This window comes from Oratosquilla oratoria, chromosome 3 (genome assembly GCF_046742065.1).
Source record: "Oratosquilla oratoria isolate Oo_2021 chromosome 3, ASM4674206v1, whole genome shotgun sequence".
Lineage (NCBI taxonomy): Eukaryota > Metazoa > Arthropoda > Malacostraca > Stomatopoda > Squillidae > Oratosquilla > Oratosquilla oratoria.
This window is the reverse complement of record NC_134779.1, coordinates 64,176,870-64,203,098: the sequence shown is the minus strand read 5'-3', so window position 1 is coordinate 64,203,098 and position 26,229 is coordinate 64,176,870. Positions and strand designations below refer to the sequence as shown.

General features: G+C 41.0%; 1 protein-coding gene across 2 annotated transcripts; it reads left to right on the top strand.

Moving 5' to 3' along the window:
• Window positions 1-151: 151 nt before the first annotated feature.
• On the top strand, window positions 152-25,494 carry Pms2 (mismatch repair endonuclease PMS2). Of its 2 annotated transcripts, none has more exons than XM_076181861.1 (12): window positions 152-256; window positions 6,692-6,807; window positions 7,463-7,622; window positions 12,358-12,563; window positions 15,504-15,643; window positions 17,404-17,512; window positions 19,431-19,518; window positions 19,631-19,740; window positions 20,145-20,309; window positions 20,440-20,695; window positions 22,563-23,536; window positions 24,747-25,494. In XM_076181861.1, the coding sequence occupies exons 1-12, from the start codon at window positions 238-240 to the stop codon at window positions 25,311-25,313; spliced, it is 2,910 nt and encodes a 969-aa protein (XP_076037976.1). In that variant the 5' UTR covers window positions 152-237; the 3' UTR covers window positions 25,314-25,494. The 2 variants fall into 2 exon arrangements, with proteins under 2 accessions (XP_076037976.1, XP_076037970.1); XM_076181855.1 differs by having other exon boundaries at window positions 20,440-20,713.
• Window positions 25,495-26,229: the final 735 nt, after the last annotated feature.

Here is a 26,229-nt window from a genome sequence, read left to right as displayed (position 1 = left end):
AAATAAAATCGAATTTTGTCTCATCACACAATTTATAGGAAAAACACATAATATATGTTTTGGCAATTTATCATTCAGAAAGACAACGTAAATATCAAACAAGCAAGTACATAACTGCATTAAAACATTAGCGTGGATGAATAATCATTGTAGATATGAAATCTTTACGTCAAATAATATATTGTTTTGAAAAAATATATAAATTTTAAGCACGTTTGAATATCTTAGAAAGGCGGGATGAGCGACGGATCAGGTGGTTGTTTTCTTAGAGGGTTGTTGAACTTGTAGTATTATTAGTATGTAGGAGATGCAATGTGTCTTTAATGTGAAGACTGTTGTTGTTATTTGAATTATAGGATGCGTGTGTGAACAATATGTGTCATTGATAGTAATGCTAGGTAACATGTAATCCTTCCAGAATGATACTAGAGAGCTCAGTTTTGTTATGATTTGGAATTTTTAAATTTGTTCATTTCATTTACTAGTGTAAACAAAAGGCTACCAAGTGAATGGGACCAACAGTTACAGCTTCAGTAAAGGTAGTCTACAGAAATTAGAGTGATAATGTCTGTTACTGTTTAATCTAATTTATAGCCTTTTGGCGGGAATATCCGTAGGAGTACCAGGTGAAGGGAACATTATCATATACTTCGGTTTTACTTACTTAGTTTACTTAGTCAGTGAAGTTCTGAGGTCGATCCTCACAGCCGTAGTGGACTACCGCTGCTGCCAGTCCTGTTGTCCTTCCTCGCGAGGGCCAGTTGGTCTGGTAGTGTGTTTTGAGAGAACCTACTGATGGCAGTGTAGCCTGGCACTGGAGGCTCGTCTGGCACCTACCTTCCGCAGGAACCTGTCCAGTGCATGTTTGAAGCTGTCCACCGAGCATTTAGTTTTCTCTCTCACCTCTTTTGGGAGGGCGTTGAAGATTTTTGGACCCTCATGGCCTAGGCTGGTTGCCAGTAGGGTCTTAATCCTTTCCGGGGCTCTTGATGGGAGAGTTTGTCTCTCACATTTGCGCCCATGCCTTATACTGTGGTATGGCTTGATTGTAGAGGGTGTGGGGCTTGATTGTAGAGGGCGTGGGGCTTGATTGTAGAGGGCATGGTCATGTAACTTGCCCATTCACTGCCAGGAAGTGATAGCAATAGAATAGGGTAGTTCACAGTTTCAATAAGGAAATTGGTGAGAGGAGCTTCATTATGATTGCAAGATTACCAGTTGAATTATTGAGGTTAGACAGGACCTTGTGTTACAAATTTTGCTCCCATGGTGGGCTAAGTAAGGATCTAAACTACCTTAGATAAAAAATAAGCTGAAATTTTACATGTAACAATGCTCAGAGTACCACTCTGCCCAAAGACATGCAGAGCTTCCCAAGTAGATCTTTCTCTTTGTGAACCCTGAGAGTGCCGTTCATGGGCGGCGTAATATACGGGCACTAAGCAGGGGAATTAAGATCTTAGCAACTATACTAATACTCCATCGTCTTCTCAATGAATTTATAGTATTCCATGAGTCATTGGATTGGGTCTTCAATCATATTTTGAAAAGTTGGAGAAGCATATTATATAGAGTAAATTTTTAGAGGTGTATGTGATATAGGAATAGAAAATTGATGATTTTATGAATTATACTACATCAACGTAATTGCATTTTTCTTGGCAGAAATCAACAAAAAAGTTGCTAAAACTGATTTACTAATGCATGAAGTCATGGTGGGTGAATGACACGCCATGTTTGTTTTGATAGATGTTTGAGGTTGAAGAAATGAAAGAATGATAAATTTGTCTATAACCTAATCTACCTAACCTACTTAACCTAAGCTGTATTTAGTAATATGGTACCTGTAATTCTAAAGATTATGCGGGTCATTGTCAGCATCATCGTCACGGATGCAGAGGTCAAAGAAATTAAAAGATGATAAATTTGTCTATTCTAACCTAACCTATGTAACCTAAGCTGTATTTAGTAATGTGGTACCTGTAATTCTAAAGATCATCTGGGTCGTCATAATTGTCGTCATGGATGCTGACAGCCTGCTTAAGAACTCAATTGGACAGCGGGGAATAAAGCCCTTGCATAGCTTGAAGGAAGCCCTATTGTCTTTGTAACAGCACTTATTAACATCACCTGGAGTTGGAGAAAACCTGGTGCACAAAGTGAAAACCATTGTCTAACTGACATTAACTGGTCTGGACAGATGACAACATGGCATCTTGATGCTATGCTTGCAGCTTTGTTCAGTAGTATATTTGCTTTTAGCAAGGTTTTTTGTTATTGATTTCTGCTAAAAAAAAATGTATATTACATTGGTGTATTATAATTTGCAAAATTAATAATTAATTTTCTAATGCTATATCATGTAGGTGTGCACCTCTAAAAAAATACCTTGTATAGCCTTGGAGCACTCCTTGCAAAGGTTTTAAAGCATATTTTTAAATTATTCAGCAGTTCTTAAAGTCCCACAATGCATCTCTCTTTCCTGTGAAGAGAATACAACTTCAAGTGGCTGAGTCTTTACCAGTAGTTCATATGCTGAACTCCCTGAATCCTGCCGGTGAAGGTTCTCTGGATAGCTTCGAGGGTAGTGATGTGGATGGTGTGGGGGGACCACAGTTGGCAACAGTACTCCAGCTTGGGTAGGATCAGTGGTTTCCATAGGATGACCATGCATTTTCCTTTCTTTGTTATGAAAGTTCTTAAGGCCCAGCCTCTCATCTGTCTTGCAGCCGCTGTGATATTGCTGTTGTGGGGTGGCTGAAGCATGCATGAGTACAGTAAGTCCTCGTTATACGGTACATATGCATTCCTGAAAACCTTACTGCAAATTGAAATTACCATATACCGAACCCATTATAACATGTAGTAATAGGATATGGCAGACGTACCTTCTCCCTGCTCTTTCCTCTTCAAAATACAAGTAGATACAGTATCTTTGAATTGTTCTTACCGTAAATAGAATCGAGGGTAGTAATTACCAAATACCGTAACTGTGAATTTACCAGATAAAGAATTACTGTATAAGGAGGACTCACTGTACTAGGTTTTGTGGTCTCATTAGAAGCCCCAAGTACTTCAGTTGCTCCATTTGAGAAACAGTATTTCCTTTGTTGTTGCTGAGGTTTCTTCCTTGATGTATATTGCTACCCCACCATGGCTTCTGTTTATTCTGTCTCTTCTAAAAACAATATATTCTTTTATGTTCACTTCTGTATTTAGATGATCACTGTTTAGATGGGTTTCTGTTAGAGCAAAGAAAAGTAGATCATTCTTATGGGCCATTTCTTCTAGCATTAGAAGATTACTTTTAGGATAGAGTTCCCTTATGTTTGTGTAAGTCAAGGTTGTTAGTGGTAGAGGTGGTTGTATCTCCAGTCTTTCCATTCTGTCCATCAATATGCCCATTGCTTTCTGTGACTTCTGCCTCATATCTATTATTCTCTGGGTGAGTGTGTTGTCAATTCTGGGGGTTGTTTCACAGTAGGCCATTGTTTGATAAAATGTTGGGCTGCTGTGTTGTCCTGTATTTATGGGTTAATGTATTGTTGGGTAATTAGATTTGTCCCATTGTTTGGGTTGTGCATGTTGGGGGCAGCTCACTTTTCAGTCTCCTTCCTCCTTTGTGCTGTTCCTGTGATGTGTGGGAATCTCCAATTCTCACTGAAGCATGAACGGGTCCTAATTGAGTTCCTACATAGGTTTGGGTGATCATTTGCGCACCTCTGCCCAGAGTTCACCCTAACTATTTATCGAGGCTGTGGCTCAATAATTTTGGGCAAGACCTTAGGTGGCTGTACTTACATCCATTGCCCTTTATCCCATATTTACATGAGTTTCTCTTGTAAGCAGATTTTGATTGGTTGTGGTTGATTTTGGTTTGTCTTGTGTTGTGGGTTGTTTGAGAAGTTGTGGGAATCCTCTTCCTCATTGGTAGACATTTTCACTTCTATTCATAATGTTTTCTAACTTTTTCAGAAGTTAATTTGTTAAGCTGTAATATAGCAAATTACAATAGGCCAAGTAACTGATGGCATGATTATGCAAAAACATTTCACTGGTCTTTTCACAAATCACAATCTATAATTATTTCAAGGTCCTTAACTGCATTTGTAACCTCCATATTATAATGTACCATTGATACAAAGCCTAGTCATATTGAACCTCAGGAAGTCCTTATTCTTTCCTACTCTTAGGTATTTGGTTTTTTCTTCATTCAACTTGATCTGTTTAGTTTTCATTCACAAGCCAACATTGAACAATATTTATATACCATCTGTATCCCTAAACCTTTTTCCCCCTTATAAGGGAGGTAGCCTAAGTCAAAGGCTACTCACACCCATTTCACTTCCATCTACCACCCTTTCCTCCTCCTCATCTTAGCTCCTCATGGATGACAGCTCATACCTGGGTCAGAAGCAATGCAGCAAGACATAGCACAACCACAGTAAGGCCGCTTCACTTAATTGGTGACCCCACTCTGTCCCCTCCTGCAGAAAAAGAGAAGATGGGGTGAAATCCCTTTGGGATGTGTCAAAATATCATTCACACATAAGCACCCATACCCCTCCTTTCCTTGCATGGCAGTCTCATCTATACATAGGCACTCTCTAGTCATCCCTGTCTTCTGCCTTCTCCCTTCCTTGATCAACAGATATTCCCCTCTTGCTCAAAACCCCCTTCACCCCATCCATCCATCTCATCCTTGGTCATCCCTTCAAGTTCATTCCATCCACCACTGCCTTCCACACCTTCTTTAATAATCTTTCTTCACTCATTCTTTCCATGTTTCCAAACCATCTCAATACTCTTTCTTCAGTCATATTGGCCATCTCCATTTCCACTCCTGCTCCCCTCTTCACCTTGTTTTTCACTCCATCCAACCTAGTAACCTCTACCATACTTTTCAAGCATTTCATCTCAAACACATTCAAACTTTTCCTTTCTGCCTTTCTTAAATTCCAAGTCTGCCCCATACAGTGCTGCTGGCACAGTCACTCTATAGTCTCCTCTTTGCATCCATTCCCAGATACCTACATTATTTCTGATGACACTTTTTAATCTCCCAAGGCATTTACTTGCTTTCCTCAATCTACTGTTCAATTTTCTCATCACCAGCAAATGGTATAAATTCTAAACCATGGCTCTTTAGTATAGATGACAACCAGGGGCATCTGCAAGAATTTTTGTAGAGGTGGGAATGATTTTTGTAGGTGGGGGGGGCCAGAATTAGATATATTGTACATATATGGTTAAATGGTATAATGTTATATTAAGATACTTCAAATTGGCTGAGTTACAGTTTGACTTTGACCAATCATACACTGATATTCTATAGTTAAAAATATAACAGAATTATATATGACAACTGGCAGAGTTTCAGATCCTGGATTTCAGGGAGGGGGGGGGGGACTGCCCTCCCTTGCCTCCCCTCTGAATGCATGTGATGACAACTCAATGGTATGTAAAACAGAATAGGACACATTAGCCAAGGGAACTCCTTATTCTGATTCTGTCATAGAAGAAATTGCTCTACCTAATTGGACACAATAGTTAAATTTTTCCAGAGAACTCCTCAAATACAATAGTGTATCACTATCGATTCCAATTTTGACACACTCCTTAAGTCATAAACTGAACTATCATGTCAAAAGCTGTACTTAAATCCAATAAAACTGGAACACCACATATACCTTCATCCATTAATATACTTCATTGACAACAGAAGACAAAGTCATTTCAGTTGAGTACATCCTTCAATAGGCAGACTGATTATCGATAAGGGATTGCACTTGTTTTAGATACTCCAGCAATTACACTTAATTAGTCTTGTATGGGTTGTTAACAGGCAGTAAGAAAACATGACAATCTTCAAAATGAAATGCAGTTGTAATTGACCAAAAAGTAGGGTTTGGCTGTTTCTTAATCCATGGAAATAAATTGGTCTGTGCTCTTGGTAGGAAATAGTGCATTAATGCCATTCTTCATTTTGTTTGATAAGTAAATTCTGAGCTTTTGAAACTTATTACATTAAGTTAGGATGTGTAGTGCTTGCTAAGATCAAAGTATCAGCATCATAACCAGACTTTATATAACTTTTGATTAAAACAATAATTGAAAAAAAAATATCAGCACACTATAACACATTGGAAAAGATTATATTCTTCAAAATGAAATGCAATTGTAATTGACAAAGAAAATGTGCCATAAATTGGCTGTTTCTTAAACCATGTAACTAAATCAGTTGCTCTTGGTGGTAAATAGTCCTTGCATTAGTGCCATTTTCCATTTTTTTATTTAGATTAGATTCTGAGCTTTTGAGACTTCTTAGATTAAGTTAGATTAGGCCTTGTAGTGTTCAGTATATGCCTCAGAAAATACCATGTGTAATAATAAGTTTCCAGTCAGAGAAATAGGCCTTCTGTTGTGTAAAGATTGGTTGAACTTGTCAGTTTTCAATCAGTCTGTGACATTGATCCTTTTACGTAAGCCTCATAGTTCCCTAAGATCTTTTGACAGCCCACTGGGTTGGCTCCATGTATGGGGTAGCCAGCTTTATACTACATAGTTCTTTACAATGACAACCTTTTTAGAAGATATGTAGTAGATGAAAGAAAAAGTAAATATTCTTGTCCTGATTTGCTAGGCTGATTGAACTGGTTACTAACTGAAATGTCTGTAAATTACTTCACAGGTGTTGAGACTAAAAGTAATAAAGATGGAGAGAATATTGTTGCTGGAACGGACGAAGCGGCCAAATCAATCAAGGCCATTGACAGAACAACTGTGCATCGTATCTGTTCAGGACAGGTGAGTGGTTTAAAAGTGTGGAATCTCTTTATCATCTTTAAATCTTGGTCACACTAGTGGGCTCAATAATTTTGTCATAAAACACTTCAAGGCAGATTTTGATGGGTAAAGAAGCTGACAGTCTATACCCATAGTTAAGTGAATTTGGTAGATTGCATTGTGGTTTGGAGCTGGCCAATGGCCAACAGTGCTTTTAGCCACAGAAAGTTATACTTGGGTATCAGAATCTCATGGTTTCGTCATGTAGTACAAGTTGAGTACTGCCCAGTTTTACTGTTAACCTCATACTCAACAGTGTGAATATAATGGTCATGACTGAGAGATGGTACTCAAGGATGGCAGTCTGCTTGTCATTACCTGATAGTCTGTATGGATGAGAAACTGTCACAGTCCAAAGGGTCTTCTCATCTGCTCAGTAAATTCATGAATAGATGGGGGAAGGTTATCATGTGTCCAGTCTCAGTATAAATTCATCAGATATTGAGTCATCAGTCTTGCCAGTCAATTTTTTATTTATTTGTTTATTTGATATATATATATGTATGTGTGTGTGTTTTCTTTTGGGGGTGTTCTGTAGGTAATTTTTATTTCTCAATTGATGATTATTTATTCATTTTTCTCGCTGTTAATAATTGGCATTTTTTGTTATTGTTAGGTAGTTTTGACTCTGGGAACAGCTGTGAAGGAACTAGTTGAGAACAGTGTTGATGCTGGTGCTACCTCAGTTGAAGTGCGACTAAAGGACCATGGAGGAACTTTGATTGAAGTTTCTGACAATGGTCTTGGTGTTGAGGAATCGGATTTTGAAGGATTGAGTAAGTATTAATTTGTATAGTTTGATCCAGTATGTAACAGTTTGAAGTCAAGTTATTTCATACTCCATTACTATACCACACTTGACCCTTCATTTAATGAACCTCACTTTGAAAATTTTCACTCAAATTTAAGGCACTCCATATTCTTAGTGACCTCATATTCAAAAACATTAGTTTCATTCTTTGGACATAAAGGAGGATGGCCAAGTCAAAGTATACCCTCTGCCTCACTCCATCACAGCCATCCCACATCCATTCCATCCATCAGAAACCCATTCAGCACCCCTTCCATTGTAGCATCTCATGGATGAATTGTCATCCTTCTCTCCTCAGCATGGGGACTATAACCCCAGGAGGGTGCAAACTTTGATCTTCACAAGGATGAGAGAACAAACCAGCATAAAAATTAGTTTGTTTTATTAAGGATGCTAGAGTGTGTGTATTGATTTGTGGGAGTTTCAGAATGTGTGCTACTTGCCTTGACCTAATGATAAGAGCAGCTCCCTAATGTCTGACTTTTTTCAATCTCCCAACCTTAAGACCTTGGTACCACCAGGCACCTCCCTCTAGGGCTGTACTTTTCATCTTAGGATGTACATGATTGGCCAAGTTCACCTCTGTACACAACATGCTGACCAATAACATGGAGGACTCCAACACGCCCCTTTGGGATATCTGGGCATTTAACCAAACAGAGCCCTATTCATTAAGGGTCATCGGGGTCAAGCTACATATTAATATCCACATAAGAAAAGCCTTACCCCCAACTATAATTATGTTATGAATTCGCTCTTCCTGAGTAGGGGCTGAACAAGGGCCCATGCATGCGATGCTAGTGTGTTCGAAGCAGTGAGAATCAGTTTGTCACTACCACACTGCCGAAGACAAAGGTGATGTAGTAGGACACAATGCCTCCACAGGAGGACCCAATAGCCAGAGCTGGTTTGCCACCTTCACTTCATTATTTGGTAACACCCAGGCCCCCTTATCCTCTCTTTCCCTTTCATTCTCTCAATATATATATATATATATATATATATATATATATATATATATATATATATATATATATATATATATATATATATATATATATATGAAGCAGACAGGATATCCCTTCAGGCTGGCATTTATTCACTCAAATACAGCCACTCTACATTTACTCCAATCTTTTGCAATCTCTTTTCCTTACTTAATAGATGTTCCTCTTATATGCAAAGCAACCTTTACCCTCTATATCCTACTCATTCTTGGTCTTCTTTTGAAGTTTACTCCATCCACATCACTTCCCATGCTTTTTTTCTTCTCTCTCTCTCTCTCTCTCTCTCTCTCTCTCTCTATCTCTCTCTATCTCTCTCTCTCTCTCTCTCTCTCTCTCCCTCCCTCTCCCTCCCTCTCCCTCTCTTTCCCTCTCTCTCCCCCTCTCTCTTCCCTCACTTTCTCTCCCCTCACTTTCTCCCCCTCTCTCTCTCTCTCTCTCTCTCTCTCTCTCTCTCTCTCTCTCTCTCTCTCTCTCTCTCTCTCTCTTTTTTGTGTGTTCCATACATCCACCACTCTGTGGGGTAAGCCTTTTTTTTTTTTTTTTTTTTTTTTTTCTCCTCCATGTCTCTTCTATAACTGCCCTTTTTGGGTTTCTTTCCATGTCCTCTTGTGTTTCTCTTATCCCAGTTTAGAAAGTCGACTCTATCAAGGAGTTCTACACCTTTCATAATTCTGTAGACGGTCAACAAGTCACCTCTTTCTCTTCTTTTTTCCAGAGTTGGTAGTTCTAGTTCTGACAATCTTTCTTCATATGACATTTTTGATAGTGGTAGGGCCATCTTCGTAGTTGCTCTCTGGATTCTTTCAATTTTCTTTATATTCTTTTTAGTACTGGGTGACCATAGTGTCTCTGCATATTCCAATATTGGCCTTATCAGTGTGACTAATATTTTCTTTACCATTTCTTCATCCAAGTAAGTAAAAGCCACTTTTATTGATCTTAGTGATTTATAGGTTTTGCCAACAATTTTGTTTATATGTTTGTCAGGGGACATATCTTTTGTGATGATCATTCCCAGGTCGTTTTCAGATCCCGCCTTCGCTATTTCTTTTTCACCAATTTTATATTGTCCTGATTTTTTTTTTTTTTTTTTTTTTTTTTTTTTTTACATTTTCCAAATTCCATTTTGCTATATTTCCTTATGTTGAAGTCCACTTCCTACTTCTGGCTCCATTCCCAGACCCTGTTCAGATCTCTGCAGTGAGTCACAGTCCATTTCAGTACTCACTTTCTTTAACAACTTTGTATCATATATAAAGAAGTTCATGTAACATTCCACACCTTCATCCATGTCATTCACATAAATACATACATATACCAAAGGCATAAAAAACCCTCCCACCCATTCCATCCCTATCACACTCTGCTCCCATCCACCCTCTTCTCTCCCTCTTATCTTGACACCTCCTGGATGATGGGTCATCCCTGCATCTTGCCCACTGCCCTGGGTCAGAAGCAGTGTCACAAGACACAGCACATCCACAGTAAGGCTGCTTCATTAACCCCTTCGTTACCGACCTGTCAACCTTACGTAAACAAACGTTTCAAACCGTCCCATGAATGGCTGGAGCCTTATGTTTGTAAACACAGATTCTTGCCACCACGTGGGTAGAGATAACCCAGAAACCGAGGCCCTGAGAGCCCTCAATACACACAGCTTATAACTGTGACACATGCGTATCACGGGGAGCACGCTCGGTTTCTGGCGGGTGCACTCAGCTGTGACACACAGGCATCACAAAACACACGTCTGGGACTCAAGGGGTTAAATTGGCAACCCCCCTCTCCATCCCCGCATCCAGAAAAGAAGATGGGGAGAAATCCCTTCAGGCTGCATCAAATTATTTCTCATGCATACTACCTCACCCCCCATCCCCCACCCATTCCACCTCATGCATCACAACATTATCCATATACAACCATTCTCCATTCACCCGTCTTCTGTCCTCTCCTGTCCTTCCTCAACAGACATTCCCCTCTTTCCCAAAGCCCCTTTTACCCCATCCATCTATCCATCTCATCCTAGGTTGACCCCTCATGTTCACTCCTCCCACATCTGCCTTCCACACCTCTTTTATTAATCTTTCTTCACTCATTCTTTCCATGTATCCAAACCATCCCAATACTCTTTCATTTACCCTATCTTCCAACTCCCTTTTCACCCTCGTTCTCCTCCTCACCTCATTTCTCACTATTCAGCCTAGTAACCCCTATCATACTTCTCAGACACCTCATCTCAAACACATTCAAACTCCTTCTCTCTTCTTCTCTTATGTTCCATGTTTCTGCCCTATACAGTGCTGTCGGCACAATCACTCCTTCATACAGTCTCCTCTTAGCATCCATTCCCAAATGTCTATTCCTCATTACACTCTTTAATCCACCAAGGCATTTACTTGCTTCTCTCTATCTACATTCTACCTCCACCTCTACTTTTTTTTTTTCTGCCACATTCACACCCAAGTATCTAAAAATGTCCACGTCCTCCAGTCTCTCTCCCTTACTGCTCACTTCCAGTCTGCTGCCATTTTCTCCCCTTGTACATCGCATCACCTTACTTCTTTCACACATCTTCCCAAACTCTGTCACTAACTTCCTCAATCCCTCCTCTGACCCTGCTACAAGCACAGTGTCATCTGCAAACAACAGCTGGCTTACCTCCCACTTTTCTCCGTTTTCTTTAACCATATCCAATCCCTGACCCTTTACCCTTGCATTTACCTCTAGCACCACCCCATCCATATATAGATTGAACAACCAGGGCGACATAATGCATCCCTGATGAAATCCCACCTTTACCTTGAACTACTCACTCTCTCCATTTCTAATCCTGACACACATTCTACTACTCTCATAAAAACTCTTGACAGCTCCCAAAAACTTTCCGCCTATCCCATAAATCTACAATACCTCCCACAGCACCTTCCTGTCTACCCTGTCATAAGCTTTTTCCAAATCCATAAAAGCCCAAAAAACATCCTTATCTTTTCCTGTAGCTTACCACAGAATGGAAGTGGAGTATGTTGGTGATGGAATAGGTGGGAGTGGTTTTTATACCTTTGTTTTTGGCTACCTCCCTTGTAAGGGGGGAAAAAGCCTTTAGTATATGTATGTATGTATGTATATGCTCTATACAGTATTGTGAGTACAATCACTCCCTCATACAGCCTTCTCTTTGCATGCATCCACAGGTGCTTTTTCATAACCCTTTATTCCCCCGTAGATATTTACTTGTCTGCAACCAATGATGGATACCTGCTTGTGGTGTTCCTGCAAGATGGACAATGAGGCTGCTCTTTTCAAAACCTATCAACCCCCCTCACCTCCATCTCAGGGCTGACATTCCATCTCTGGACTGGGCCCAAAATCTGTCTATCAACTTCATCTGTTTTCCTACACCTTCTCCCACATGGAGAGCAGACAACTAGCAGCTTACCCCTTCCTCCTACCACTTTCAGCCAGTGACATATAAATAGTCCTAAACTTAAACAACAAAGACAATACAGTAGTGTAAATTTTTTTCCTGAGGAGATTTGTGGGAGAGTCTGAAGACCATTGCTAGCTGAAGTAGGACCGTTGGTATTCCACTTTACGAAAATCAAGGCAAAAATTATTATTGTTACATACAGTTTGTTCAATGTAGAATATGGAGTACAGTATATATTTGCATGTATATATTGTTTATATTTTCAGCTCTCAAGCATCACACGTCCAAAATTAGAGATTTTGGTGATGTTGTCGGCGTAGAAACCTATGGGTTCCGAGGAGAAGCTCTGAGTTCTCTGTGTGCACTGGGTGACCTCACCATAACTACTCGACATGCCAGTCAGGAAGTGGGAACGAAACTCGTGTATGACAACAATGGTAGAATTAAAAGCAAAACACCCACACCGAGACAAGTAAGTACTGATTCTTCTCAACATAGTGATTCTCCAAGCTCTAGGACAGATAGAGGTTGCGTAGATCAGATTTTTGTGGTAAGACAGATATGTGAGAAAGCTATAGGAAAAGGTAAGGATGTTTTTTGGGCTTTTATGGATCTGGAAAAGGCTTATGACAGGGTAGACAGGAAGGCACTGTGGGAGGTTTTGCAGATATACGGGGTAGGAGGAAAGCTTCTAGGAGCTGTCAAGAGTTTTTACGAGAGTAGTAGAGCATGTGTCAGGATTAGAAATGGAGAGAGTGAGTGGTTCGAGGTAAAGGTGGGACTTCGTCAGGGATGTTTTGTCACCCTGGCTGTTCAACTTATACATGGATGGGGTAGTGCTAGAGGTAAATGCAAGGGTGGTGGGTCAGGGATTGGAGATGGTTAAAGAAAATGGGGAAAAGTGGGAGATAGCCAGTTGTTGTTTGCGAATGACACTGCGCTTGTACCAGGATCAGAGGAGGGATTGAGGAAGTTGGTGACAGAGTTTGGGAGAGTGTGTGAAAGAAGAAAATTGAAGATAAATGTGGGTAAAAGTAAGGTGATGAGATGTACAAGGGGTGAAAGTGGCAGCAGACTGGAAGTGAGCATTAAGGGAGAGCGACTGGAGGAAGTGGATATTTTTAGATAGTTGGGTGCTAATATGGCAGGAAAGGGTGGAGTGGAGGTGGAGGTAGAATTTAGATTTAGAGAAGCGAGTATATGCTTTGGTGGATTAAAAAGTGTAATGAGGAATAGACATCTGGGAATGGATGCTAAGAAGAAATTGTATGAAGGAGTGATTGTGCCAACAGGACTGTATGGGCCAGAAACATGGAACATAAGAGAGGAAGAGAAAAGGAGTTTGAATATGTTTGAGAGGTGTCTGAGAAGTATGATAGGGGCTACTAGTCTGGATAGAGTGAGGAATGAGGAGGTGAGGAGGAGAACAGGGGTGGAAAGGGAGTTGGGAGATAGGGTGGATGAAAGAGTATTGGGATTGTTTGGACACATGGAAAGAATGAGTGAAGAAAGACTAGTAAAAGAGGTATGGAAGTCAGAGGTGGAGGGAGTGAACATGAGGGGGTGACCTAGGATGAGATGGATGGATGGGGTGAAAGGGGCTTTGGGGAAGAGGGGAATGTCTGTTGAGGAAGGACGAGAGAGGACAGAAGACAGGGGTGAATGGAGAATGGTTGTATATGGATGAGGTTGTGATGCATGAGGTGGAATGGGTGGGGGGATGGGGGGTGAGGTAGTATGTGTGAAAAAAGTTTGACAGAGCCCAAAGGGATTTCTCCCTGTCTTCTTTTCTGCATGAGGGGATGGAGAGGGGGGGGTTGCCGATTTAATGAAGCGGTTTTGCTGTGGATGTGCTGTGTCTTGCGACACTGCTTCTGACCCAGGGTACTGGACAAGATACAGGGATGACCCGTCATCCAGGAGGTCCCAAGATAAGAGGGAGGTTTGGAGGGGAGTGGAGTGTATTAGGGATGGAATAGGTGGGAATGGTTTTTATGCCTTTTTCTTTTTGGCTACCTCCCTTGTAAGGGGGAAAAAGCCTTTGGTATGTGGGAGGTGAGCCAGCTGTTGTTTGCGGACGACACTGCGCTTGTGGCAGGGTCAGAGGAGGGATTGAGGAAGCTGGTGGCATAGTTTGGGAGAGTATGTGATAGAAGAAAGCTAAAGATAAATGTGGGTAAAAGTAAGGTGATGAGATGTACAAGGGGTGAAAGTGGCAGTAGACTGGAAGTGAACATTAAGGGAGAGCGACTGGAGGAAGTGGATAGTTTTAGATACTTGGGTGCAAGTGTAGCAGGAAAAGGTGGAGTGAAGGTGGAGGTAGAATGTAGATTGAGAGAAGCGAGTAAATGCCTTGGTGGTTTAAAGAGTGTAATGAGGAATAGACATTTGGGAATGGATGCGAAGAGGAGACTGTATGAAGGAGTGATTGTGCCAACAGCACTGTATGGGGCAGAAACGTGGAACATAAGAGAAGAAGAGAGAAGGAGTTTGAATGTGTTTGAGATGAGGTGTCTGAGAAGTATGATGGGGGTTACTAGGCTGGATAGAGTGAAAAATGAGGAGGTGAGGAGGAGAACAGGGGTGAAAAAGGATTTGGGAGATAGGGTTGATGAAAGAGTATTAGGATGGTTTGGACACATGGAAAGAATGAGTGAAGAAAGACTAGTAAAAGAGGTATGGAAGGCAGATGTGGAGGGAGTGAACATGAGGGGACGTCCTAGGATGAGGTGGATGGATGGGGTGAAGGGGGCTTTGGGGAAGAGGGGAATGTCTGTTGAGGAAGGAAGGGAGAGGACGGAAGAGAGGTGAGTGGAGAATGGTTGTATATGGATGATGTTGTGACTGCATGAGGAGGAATGGGCGGGGTGGGTGGGGGGGTGTAGTATGTGTGAGTAAATTTGACGCAGCCCGAAGGGATTTCTCCCCGTCCTCGCCTTATATGCAAAGGGGGACGGAGAGGGGGGGTCGCCGATTAAATGAAGCGGCCTTGCTGTGGATGTACTGTGTCTTGCGACACTGCTTCTGACCCAGGGCGGTGGGCGGGGTGCAGGGATGACCCGTCATCCAGGAGGTGCTCAGATAAGAGGAAGGGTGGGAGGGGTGTGGAGTGTATTTAGGGATGAAATGGGTGGGAGTGTTTTTATGCCTTTACCTTTTTGGCTACCTCCCTTGTAAGGGGGAAAAAGCCTTGGTATGTGTATGTATATATATATATATATATATACACACACACACACATATACATGTTTGTATGTGTGTGTATGTGTGTTTTTTGTTTGTCTCAATTGGGGCCAAATTAAGAGGCTGTGCATGTTCTTTTATTTGAATCATTTATCATCATATTTTCCACATAAATGACATTTTCATCAGTACCAATAACTAATATATTGCTACAACTTTTTTTGATCAGATTGGAACAACAGTGACAATTCAAAATTTATTCTACACATTACCTGTAAGGCACAAAGAGTTCCAGCGAAATATCAAGAAAGAGTTTCATAAGATGGTCCATGTCCTGTATTCATATTGTTTGATCTCAACAGGTGTAAGGTGAGATATGCACGAGAGTTGAAGTTTGTATTGTTCCCAGATATGGATGTATTGTATATTAGACAAACTGTTGCCTATTATCTTATGAGAGGTGGTTCACAAAAGTGGAGGAGAACATAAGAATGAAGGAGATTACAAGAGACCATAAGGCCTACAATAGGCAATTTGTCCATTACCACCTATCATCCCTATCCATAAAGTTTCTAACCTTCTCTTAAAACAACAGCAATATTGGTAAACCAGTTATTGCCTATTTCCTTCTTAAACCCAAGTTTATCCAATTATCCATTACTATGAATCCTACACTCTGTCTTGGGTATTGGCTGCGTGTTACTGTAAGGTTAAAACCTGCTCAATAGTATGCAGCTGATACATAGGGTAGCCAAATCAAAGCATGTACCCATCCAACATCTCTCCAAAAACTCATTCATTGTCTCTCTGTCTTAGCTCTTTATGAATGAAGGGTAATTCCTATTCCCTGCCACATTGCCCAGGTCAGGCAGTACAGCAAGACTCAGCACCTCCACAGATCCAACAGTTGAAGCTGGGTTACTCCCACAGCCATATTAAATGGCAATCCTTAGCCTCTTATCCATTCAAGAAGCATACAGAGCAGCCACAAAGAAATCCCTTTGGGCTGTGTCACCTCCCTCTCCATCATCAGCCACTCCACTCTTCATTCACAACCACCCCCTGTCCTGTCCCTTCCCCACTTGACAGATGTTTCTCCTCTATCCAACACCTTACCCATCCACCCCATTCCTTCCCCCTCTACCTGAAGCTCCCATCCATTTCCACTTTTCAGTTTTTTTTTCTTTCTTTCTTTCTTTCTTTCTTTCTCTCTCCTGTCTCTCATCACTCATTCCATCCACATGCCCAGATCATCCTAGCACTCCCCAGTCCACCCCATTCACCATCTGTACCTCTATCCTTGGTCTCTCCCCCATCCCCGACACCATCCATCCTTGTCCCATCATATTTCTCAAACACATTTAGAATCCCCTCCCTCTCAAATTCCAAGTTTCCACTCCAATGCCATGGACACAGTCACTACACAATCACTTCATTGTATAGTCCTCTCCCCACATTCACCCTGAGACCCCCTCCACAATTTACCTGTACCTCCACTTTACCCCCTGCCACATGTGACCTAAAAAAAATCAAGGGTGTCAAATTCCTCTAGCCTCATACCTGTCAACCTCATCTTCAACCCATCTCATCACCGTATCCCTACCCACAACCCTGTCATATGCTTTCTCCAAATCCATAAAAGCCCAAAATACATTCTTAACCTTTAGCAAAAAATTCTTTAACATCTCTTTCCATTTCCATTCTCCACCACACCTTGAAATTTCTCATTCTATCCATGTTTGCAACTCTTGCTTCTTGTATACTTCTTCCCGTAGGTTCCAAGTCTGGAAGTACATCCCTGAGAGGGTGATGTTTAGTCTCTGGAGCAGGCCCAAGATTTCTCTTGTTCAATTTCAGGTGTGTTTTTTCCACCTTTTCCTATATAGAGAGCTGACAATTGATGACTATTCTCCTCTTATTGCTTTCAGCCAATGGCTTAGAAATCCCACACAAATACAACACAGACAACAGTCCAAATTTTCCTCCCAAAGAGGACTTGAGGACCAGGATTAGCAACTTTAGGGCTGTAGGTTACCTGTTGGTGAAACTCAAGGCAAGAGCTGATAAAAAAAATTACTGCCAAATAAGATCTTATGAACATAGTGTATTTTATCCCACATTCCTTACAGATTATCTTGCACCAATCAAAATGAGAAGGGAAAGAAAACAACCATTGTAGCAACCAGCAGCCACAGTGTCATGAGGGATAACATCATCTCCATTTTTGGGGCCAAACAGGTTTGTTTGAAAAAAAAAAAAAAAAAGTGTTTCCTGTTTACATATTTTGTACATAATTGATGATGAAGTGAGGCTCTGGTGTCTGGGGTATTGGTTGCATGTTATTGTGGGGTTAAAAACTCCTCAGTAGCATGCAGCTGATACTTAAGGGTCTGTATGGGGTGCCCCTATGGACCAGAGGCACACATCATTTTGTGGTAGAGGAAATCTCTATTCATAGAGAAATAATGATACTTTATTATACTGCTACTGTCCCCCCACTCTTGTTACTGTTGTTACTGTCCTGTACCACTTTCCTGAATATTCATTTTCTCATTTTGCCAAATCCTGTGGTGGGGGAAAAGAATACTCCCAGCAAGTGTTCCTACTTGAGGCATAAAAGGCAACAAAAATGGGACGGGGATGGGACTAGGCATCCTTCTCCCTGTAGCCCCAAAGGGGACATTCCTAGAAAAAGCAAAGGCATAAGAAGGTCTGGGAGGAGTTTTCTAACCAGAACCCCAGGGTTTGGGTCTTAATGTGCATGGATGTGGTATAGATGAGAATAAATGGGAAGAGATAGGCAGTATGTTTGTGAGAAGAAAGATGGATGTGTTGGCATTGAGTGAAACAAAGTTGAAAGCGAGGGGTGAGTTTGAGTTTGGGAGTGTAGTTGGGAGGGTCTCAGGAATGAAGAGAGGATGAGGGAGAGAAGGCATGGTAATATTAGTAAGTGAAGAGATAGGTAAGCATGTGGTGGAGTAGAAGGATTCTTCAAGGTTATCGTCTGAGGATTGTTAGTGTGGGGCATAGTAGTATGAGGTCTTCTATGTCTTCTGTGTGGTGGTTGTAACGGGCAGTTTGAATCTGTGGCCATGTACATTCTATGTTGGTACTGTCTCAGTGACAGTTGTGCTAGTGTAGTTTTTGTCTGGCATGGGAGGGATTTCTCTATGGAACACATATCCAAGGGTTGTTGGAGTATTGAGTTTTGTGATCTTTCTTGAAGGGCTTGTTTAGTTTCCTGGATATATGTTTTTGTGTGGTAGGTTGTGGTCGATGTTTGAGTAGTATTCTGCTTTGAAACTGAAGTTGCCCTGCTGTGGATGTGCTGCATCTTGCTACATTGCATCCAACCCAGGCAGTAGGCAGGAGACAGGGATGGTCCTTCATCCACAAGGAGCTAAAATGAGAGGGAAACAATGGTGGTGAATGGGAGTGGAATGGGTGGGAGTGGGTGTGTGCTTTTGACATGACTACTTCCCTTATAAGGGGTAAGAAGTCCCTTATAGACAGACAAGCTTTGAAAGAGATGGTTCCTAAGTTAGATGGTTATCACATGGAGTGCCTGACAAAGGAAGTAGTTATAGTGGAATTGCTGATGAAATTTTCTAATGGCATTGATATGTTTTGAAAATGGGCAACAGAGATGTTTCTCTCTGTTCTTCATCATACAGGACTACCACTAGTAGGTATCCATCATTGGTCCCAGGTCTTTAATGTGTGCAGGTGTATACCAAGAAAGAAGTGGTTGAATTATAGCCAGGATGTTGAACAAGTGAAAATGTATTTGGGTGACAGAGTGAGTTGGAGAATAGTGGATAGATTTAGATATTGACTTGTTCCATGAAAGGGTGTACAAAGGATGAACTGGCAGTATTGCTGAGAAAAGAAACAAAGTGCAATTTTCATATGATTAGAGCATGAATATGTGAAAGGGATGAGTGTGATCAGAGTAAAATATGTGAGGATGTTCCTTTCCTGTGCCCAACCACCTCACTTTGTAGGAAATGACATATAAGAAGTGAGATGAATTGGATTGTATTTTTGGAATATCTTATTTGCATTGATAAATCAGAAGGTACAGGTCTTCTGCAAGAGAGACCAGGAGCAATGGATTGATTGATTGATTTATTTGAATCTCCTAATTCCTTTACAGGTGGAAAATTTGCTTGAATTTAAGCAGGTCACAGCAGGTGATGAAGTTCTTTCTGAATTTGGTCTTGAAGGGGCCAGTTTTACTCAAGGTAAAATAGTTTATGCATGATTTTAAGACATAATTTTAAGATTAAATTGTGCTATAAAGGAGAATATAGTATGTGGATATATTACAAGTGTCTCTTAATGTATGGATTGCAGATTTGTTTAGTTTGGAAGGGTATGTATCCACCTGTGCCCATGGCCAAGGAAGAACATCCACAGACCGTCAATTTTATTTCATCAATTCACGACCGTGTGATCCTGCCAAAGTAAGACAACAAATCCTAGCTTGCTATTCCTTGTAGATAAAAGTATGTGGCTGAGTGTATGCTTTGATTTGATGTTAAGGGTATGAGAGTAAGGGATAGACTAAGAAAAGATTGGGTGGATGAGGTGAATGAACCCATAAGCAGCTCATAATTAGGATGTCAAACAGGTTGAGTTACACACTTTCCCAGCATTAGAGATGAGGTATAAGTTTCATGTGGTTTAAGCAGAAAGGACTAAAAGGAACATGGTTGATGGAAGTGAAAAGGGGTGAGAATTTTACCTCCCCATTCTGAGCCACCTTTGTGGGTAATGGTTGGTTGGATGGGGGAAAGGTAAAGAGCAGATCTAGAACATTAACAATGATTGATAAGTTATATTGAAATTTAGGTTTTTTTTTTTACAGATTATTAAATTAGTAAATGAAGTTTACCACCAGTACAATCGGTATCAGTATCCTTGTATAGTGCTTAATATTAAACTTCTTAAAGAAGATGTGGACATAAACGTAACTCCAGACAAACGACAGATTCTAGTCAATAACGAAAAATTACTACTAGCAACAATAAAGGTATGGTTTATGGATTTTGAATGTTTATTGCAAAATTCTACAAACTTTCTTCAGAATAAATGATACTAACAGATTTATTCTGTATAAGTAAATTTATTTTCTTTCTGAAGTAATTTTACATTCTTTTCAGGCATCATTACACAATCTATATGAAATTGTTCCTTCAAGTTTCAAACTACAAAACACAACCTTGACCAGCTTGTCATTTGTTAAGAGTTCTCCAAGTACACCGGAGACTCCTCCATCAGCTGGCAAAAGGCTCTCCTATCTCAGCCAGAAGTTTGGACGAGAAAGCCCAGGGAACACAAGCAACACTGCATCTTCTCCCCTGTCTGGGGCTCTGAAGCGTTCCTCATCTGATGCTGATGCAGACTCAAAGAATAAACGTATGTGTGCAGAACTAGGTGATACTTGATTCTTTGTATGAAGGTGGGAGGTGAGCCAGCTGTTGTTTGCAGACGACACTGCGCTTGTGGCATGATCGGAGGAGGGATTGAGGAAGTTGGTGACAGAGTTTGGGAGAGTGTGTGATAGAAGAAAACTGAAGATAAATGTGGGTAAAAGTAAGGTGATGAGATGTACAAGGGGTGAAAGTGGCACTAGTCTAGAAGTGAGCATTAAGGGAGAGCAACTGGAGGAAGTGGATAGTTTTAGATACTTGGGTGCAAATGTGGCAGGAAAAGGTGGAGTGAAGGTGGAGGTAGAATGTAGATTGAGAGAAGCAAGTAAATGCCTTGGTGGATTAAAAAGTGTAATGAGGAATAGACATTTGGGAATGGATGCTAAGAGGAGACTATATGAAGGAGTGATTGAGCCAACAGCACTGTATGGGGCAGAAACATGGAACATAAGAGAGGAAAAGAGGAGTTTGAATGTGTTTGAGATGAGGTGTCTGAGAAGTATGATGGGGGTTACTAGGCTGGATAGAGTGAGAAATGAGGAGGTGAGGAGGAGAACAGGGGTGGAAAAGGGGTTGGGAGATAGGGTTGATGAAAGAGTATTAGAATGGTTTGGACACATGGAAAGAATGAGTGAAGAAAGACTAGTAAAAGAGGTATGGAAAGCAGATGTGGAGGGAGTGAACATGAAGGGATGTCCTAGGATGAGGTGGATGGATGGGGTGAAGGGGGCTTTGGGGAAGAGGGGAATGTCTGTTGAGGAAGGACGGGAGAGGACAAGATAGGGGTGAATGGAGAATGGTTGTGTATGGATGATACTGTGATGCATGAGGGGGAATGGATGGGGGGTGAGGGAGTATGTATGAGAGATAAATTGACACAGCCTGAATGGATTTCTCCCTATCTTCTCCTTTTCTGCATGAGAGGATCGAGAGTGGGGTCGCAGATTTAATGAAGCAGCCTTGCTGTGGATGTGCTGTGTCTTGCTACACTGCTTCTGACCCAGGGCAGTGGGCAAGATACAGGGATGACTTGTCATCCAGGAGGTGCCAAGATAAGAGGGAGTGAAGAGGGTGGAGGGGAGTGGAGTATGTAGGGAATGGAATTGGTAGGAGTGGTTTATGCCTTTGTGGTTTGGCTACCTCCCTTAGAAGGGGGAAAAATCCTTTGGTATATGTAATACAGTGAGGCACAGCTCTTCTAAATGAAGAGCCAATAACACTCAAAGTTTCATCATATGGTGTCTCTCCCACCCCCTCTCATCCTCGTGAATTGAATTATGAAGTAGATGAGAACATCCTTTCATCCATTCACATTCTCTTCCCATTTACTCTCATCTGTAGTACTCTCTTCCATGCTTGACGTTCCATGTGCATCCAAAGCCCCTTTCACCTCATTCCCAGTCTTTCTCTTAAGGTCTTTTCCTCCATTTCTGCTTTCCACACTTTCCTAGTCTTGTTTATTCCTTTTGTGTTTAAATAGGTGAAACATCATTGATGCTGTAAATAATTGGCAGTTGCCAACGTGTGTACGATGTGTCGTTAGTTTGAGCTTTATCAAGTACTTGATAAAGCTCTAACAACCAAAACATCATATTGATAAAGGCTCTGTCCTCATGTGGTGTTTCTCTTGAGAGCATTGATGATAATATTGTCCTCTAAGGTGTTATGTTGTAGTCTTTTGGTCCTAGATAGATGGTTATTCAGTCACTGCACCCTCTGCTGGCTAGGAAGTTTGTCACCCATTTCTTATCATTATTGTCTTGAATAAGACTTATGTGTTAATGTGAATATCTTAAAGAATGTAAAAGAAAAAATCAAATGCCCAGTATTCATTGAGTATCTTCTCTTTGCAGAACCCAGACTAGATATGAAGAAGAGCCTCTCGGAAGGTACACCTGTAAGTGAGAAAGATACTTTGGAACTGGTAGAATCTCAAAAAGATACTTCTTTAAATGAAAGTGAAGCATTAAATGGAGAAATATGTGAAAACGCCCAATCCTTAAAAGTTGAAGAAGTTTCCAGTGTATCAACAGATATCATAGAAGAAGAATGTAATAACACAAGAAGCCCTCTCGAGTCAGAAGTCAGTGACAGGAAAGATGCTCATCTTGTAAATGGCTTCAAAATAGAAAATAATGTTACAGAAAATGGCCATGAAAATGAAACAAATTTGGATGTTTCTGTAACAGATGTAGAAAACTCTGATTTTGTTGAGCTATCGGGGGTGAAAGAGATAAGTAAACCTGTTGGAATGAAGTCGTTAGAAAGCTTTGCATTCAGTCCAGCAAGCAGAGTGAAGACTGAGAAACCCACTTCATCTCCATCCTCAATCAAATGTAAGAAACTCCATGATGCAACTGATAATTTCCTGATGGCCTTGAAAGCAAAGCAGGATAGTAAACCAAAAACAGAATTGAAACCTATTGGCCACAATAATTCTTTATCTGAAGATTATGAAAATGGAGAGAACGAAGTTGTTATTTTAAATGAAGAAGGCTCCAGTGTTGAATTGAATGGGGAAACATCATTAGCAAACAAAAGTAGAAATTATGAGGAAGAATCACCTGTGAGTCAGCCAGAGAATGTGAAGCCCATTGTAGTGATTTGTGATGGAAGTGAACCAATAGTAGATGGAGCAAAAAAACGGAAAAGAATAACAGTTAGAACAGACATTTCAAAAATCAGAGAGAAATGTCTCTCCTCCATCAGTAAGGATACAAAACAAGAGGAAATAACGAGAAAGTTTAGGGCAAAGATTGCTCCAAATGATAACCAGTCAGCTGAGGATGAGTTACGGAAAGAATTGGATAAAGCTAGTTTTTCAAAGGTATTGTGCTTTATTGTATTACTGTATTTTCTTGTAGAGTAAGAGAATGAAATGTCATGAGAATTAGGTATCTGGGGATAAATAAAGAGAAAATTATGTAAAGGCAAGGTTGTGCCCACAACACTGTATAGAGCAGAGACAAAATTAAAGAAGGCAGAAAGGAGAAACGTAAACACATTTAAGAAGAATTATGGGGGTTTGAGGATAGAATGAGAAAGGAGGTGAGGTAGAGCAGTGCTGGAAAGAGCTGATAGGGTTGATCAAAGAATCCTGGGATGGTTTGGACATACAGAAAGAATGAGTGAAAGAGTATTGCAAAAAAGTAAGGTATAGGTGGAGAAGGGGAAAACCAAGAATGAGATGGATAGATAAAATAAAAAGAGAAACAAAAAGATAGGTACGAGTGGGGAGTGGTTATAAATGGATGGGAAATTGACATAGCCTGAAGGGATTTCTTATCATCATCTCCATTAATTCTTGAATAGATGAGTGGGGAGGATCACCATGTAATGAAGTGATAGTAAACCCGCTTCACCTGTTGAACCTTGTTTTGGAAGTGCCATCTTGCTGCATCGTCTGTGACCTGATTAGTGGGCTGGGGACAGGGGTGATCCTTCATCCTCAAAGAATTAAGATAAAAGGGACAACAAATGGTTTTGGATGGTAGAGGGATGGGTGAAGAGTAAAATTATGGTTTGACTCAGCCACCTTCCTTATAAAGGGGAGTTTTTTTGGTATTTACATGATTGAAATTGAAGAAGATAGGGGTGAATAGAGAAGAGTTGTGTATAGGTGAGGCTGTGATGCATGAGGGGGAGTGGGTAGGGGGTGAGAAAGTATGTATGAAAAAAATTCTCCCCGTCTTCTCCTTTTCTGCATGGGGGAATGGAGAGGGGGGGTCGCCGAATTTATGAAGCGGCCTTACTGTGGATGTGCTGTGTCTTGCGACACTGCTTCTGACCCAGGGCAGTGGACAGGATGCAGGGATGACCCGTCATCTAGGAGGTGCCAAGATAGAGGGAGGGAGGAGGGTGGAGGGGAGTGGAATATATGGGAAATGAAATGGTTGGGAGTGATTTCTATGCCATTTTATTTTTGGCTACCCCCCATGGGGGAAAAAGCCTTTGGTATATGTATGTATGATTGAAAATTATTTATTTCTTCTTCTTGAACAGATTTATGTAGAAAATATATTTTCTTTTTGTTTCAGATGGAAATTCTTGGCCAGTTTAACTTGGGATTCATCATTGGCCGCCTGAACCAGGATTTGTTTATTATTGATCAGCATGCAACAGATGAAAAATATAACTTTGAAACCCTACAGCAAACCTGTACTCTACAGAATCAGAAACTCATTATTCCACAAGTTCTAGAACTCACTGCTTCTAATGAAGCCATTCTCATGGATAACATGCATGTGTTTGTGAAAAATGGATTTGAATTCAGTGTTAATGAAGAAGAGTGTGCTGGTAGAAGAGTGAAACTGGTATCCATGCCCGTAAGTCGAGGGTGGGAGTTTGGTCGAGGAGACATTGAGGAACTCATATTTATGTTGTCAGACTCCCCTGGTGTCATGTGCCGGCCATCCCGGGTTCGAGCTATGTTTGCCTCCAGGGCATGTCGGAAATCTATTATGATAGGAACGGCTCTGAGCAAAGCGCAGATGCGCCGTCTTGTTGATCATATGGGGGAAATGGATCAGCCTTGGAATTGTCCTCATGGTAGACCTACCATGAGGCATTTGATAAATTTAGATTTAATTCAAAAGGCAGAATAAAATAAATGAATAAATTTGAGGTCAGAAAGGAGTGAAAAAGATAATTAATCAATCATCCACCTCATAAGAGACAGAGAATCTCATACCACACAGGATAGAAGTGCTGGTAAGCCATACACTCGCTCCTTCTAGACAGCAACACAAAACCTCTTCCTTTAGGTGACTTGTGGACTGAACCAATGGTCACAGGTCTCCTGCAAGAGAGAACCAGGGCATTGGGTTGATTGGTTGATGAATTCCCCCCCCCCTTCTCTCTCTCTCTTTGGGTAAGAATATTGTATCAAAGAGGTCATAGGGATAACAAAGGAGAAAAGAAAGAGGGTAGTAAAAAGGAAAGATAGTAGAGGTTTTAAGTGATAAATGTGTGTGTGAGTGAGAGAAAGTAGAGATTACATAAATATACCAAGAGCTTTTTTCCCCCTTACAAGGGAGGTAGCCAAACTCAAAGGCATAAATCCACTCCCATCCATTTCATTCCCACATACTCCACTCCCATTCACCACCCCTCCCTCTTTTCTTGGCTCCTCCAGGATAATGGGTCATCGCTGCATCCTGCCCACCACCCTGGGTCAGAAGAAATGTAGCAAGATACAGCACATCAACAGTAAGGTTGCTTTGCTTAATTGGTGAACCCCCTTCTCTGTTCCCTCATAAAAAAAAAATGAAAAAAAAAATAAAAAAATAATAAAAAATAAATAAAATAAAATCCCTTCGGGCTGCATCAAAATATCATTCACACATCACAGCATCATCCATACACAACCATTCTCTGTTCTCCCTTCCTCAACAGACATTCCCCTCTTTCCTAGTGTCCCTTTTACCCCATCCATCCATCTCATCCTTGGATGCCCCCCCCATGTTCACTCCCTCCACTTCTGCCTTCCACACCTCTGAAAAAGCCCTAGGTATATGTATG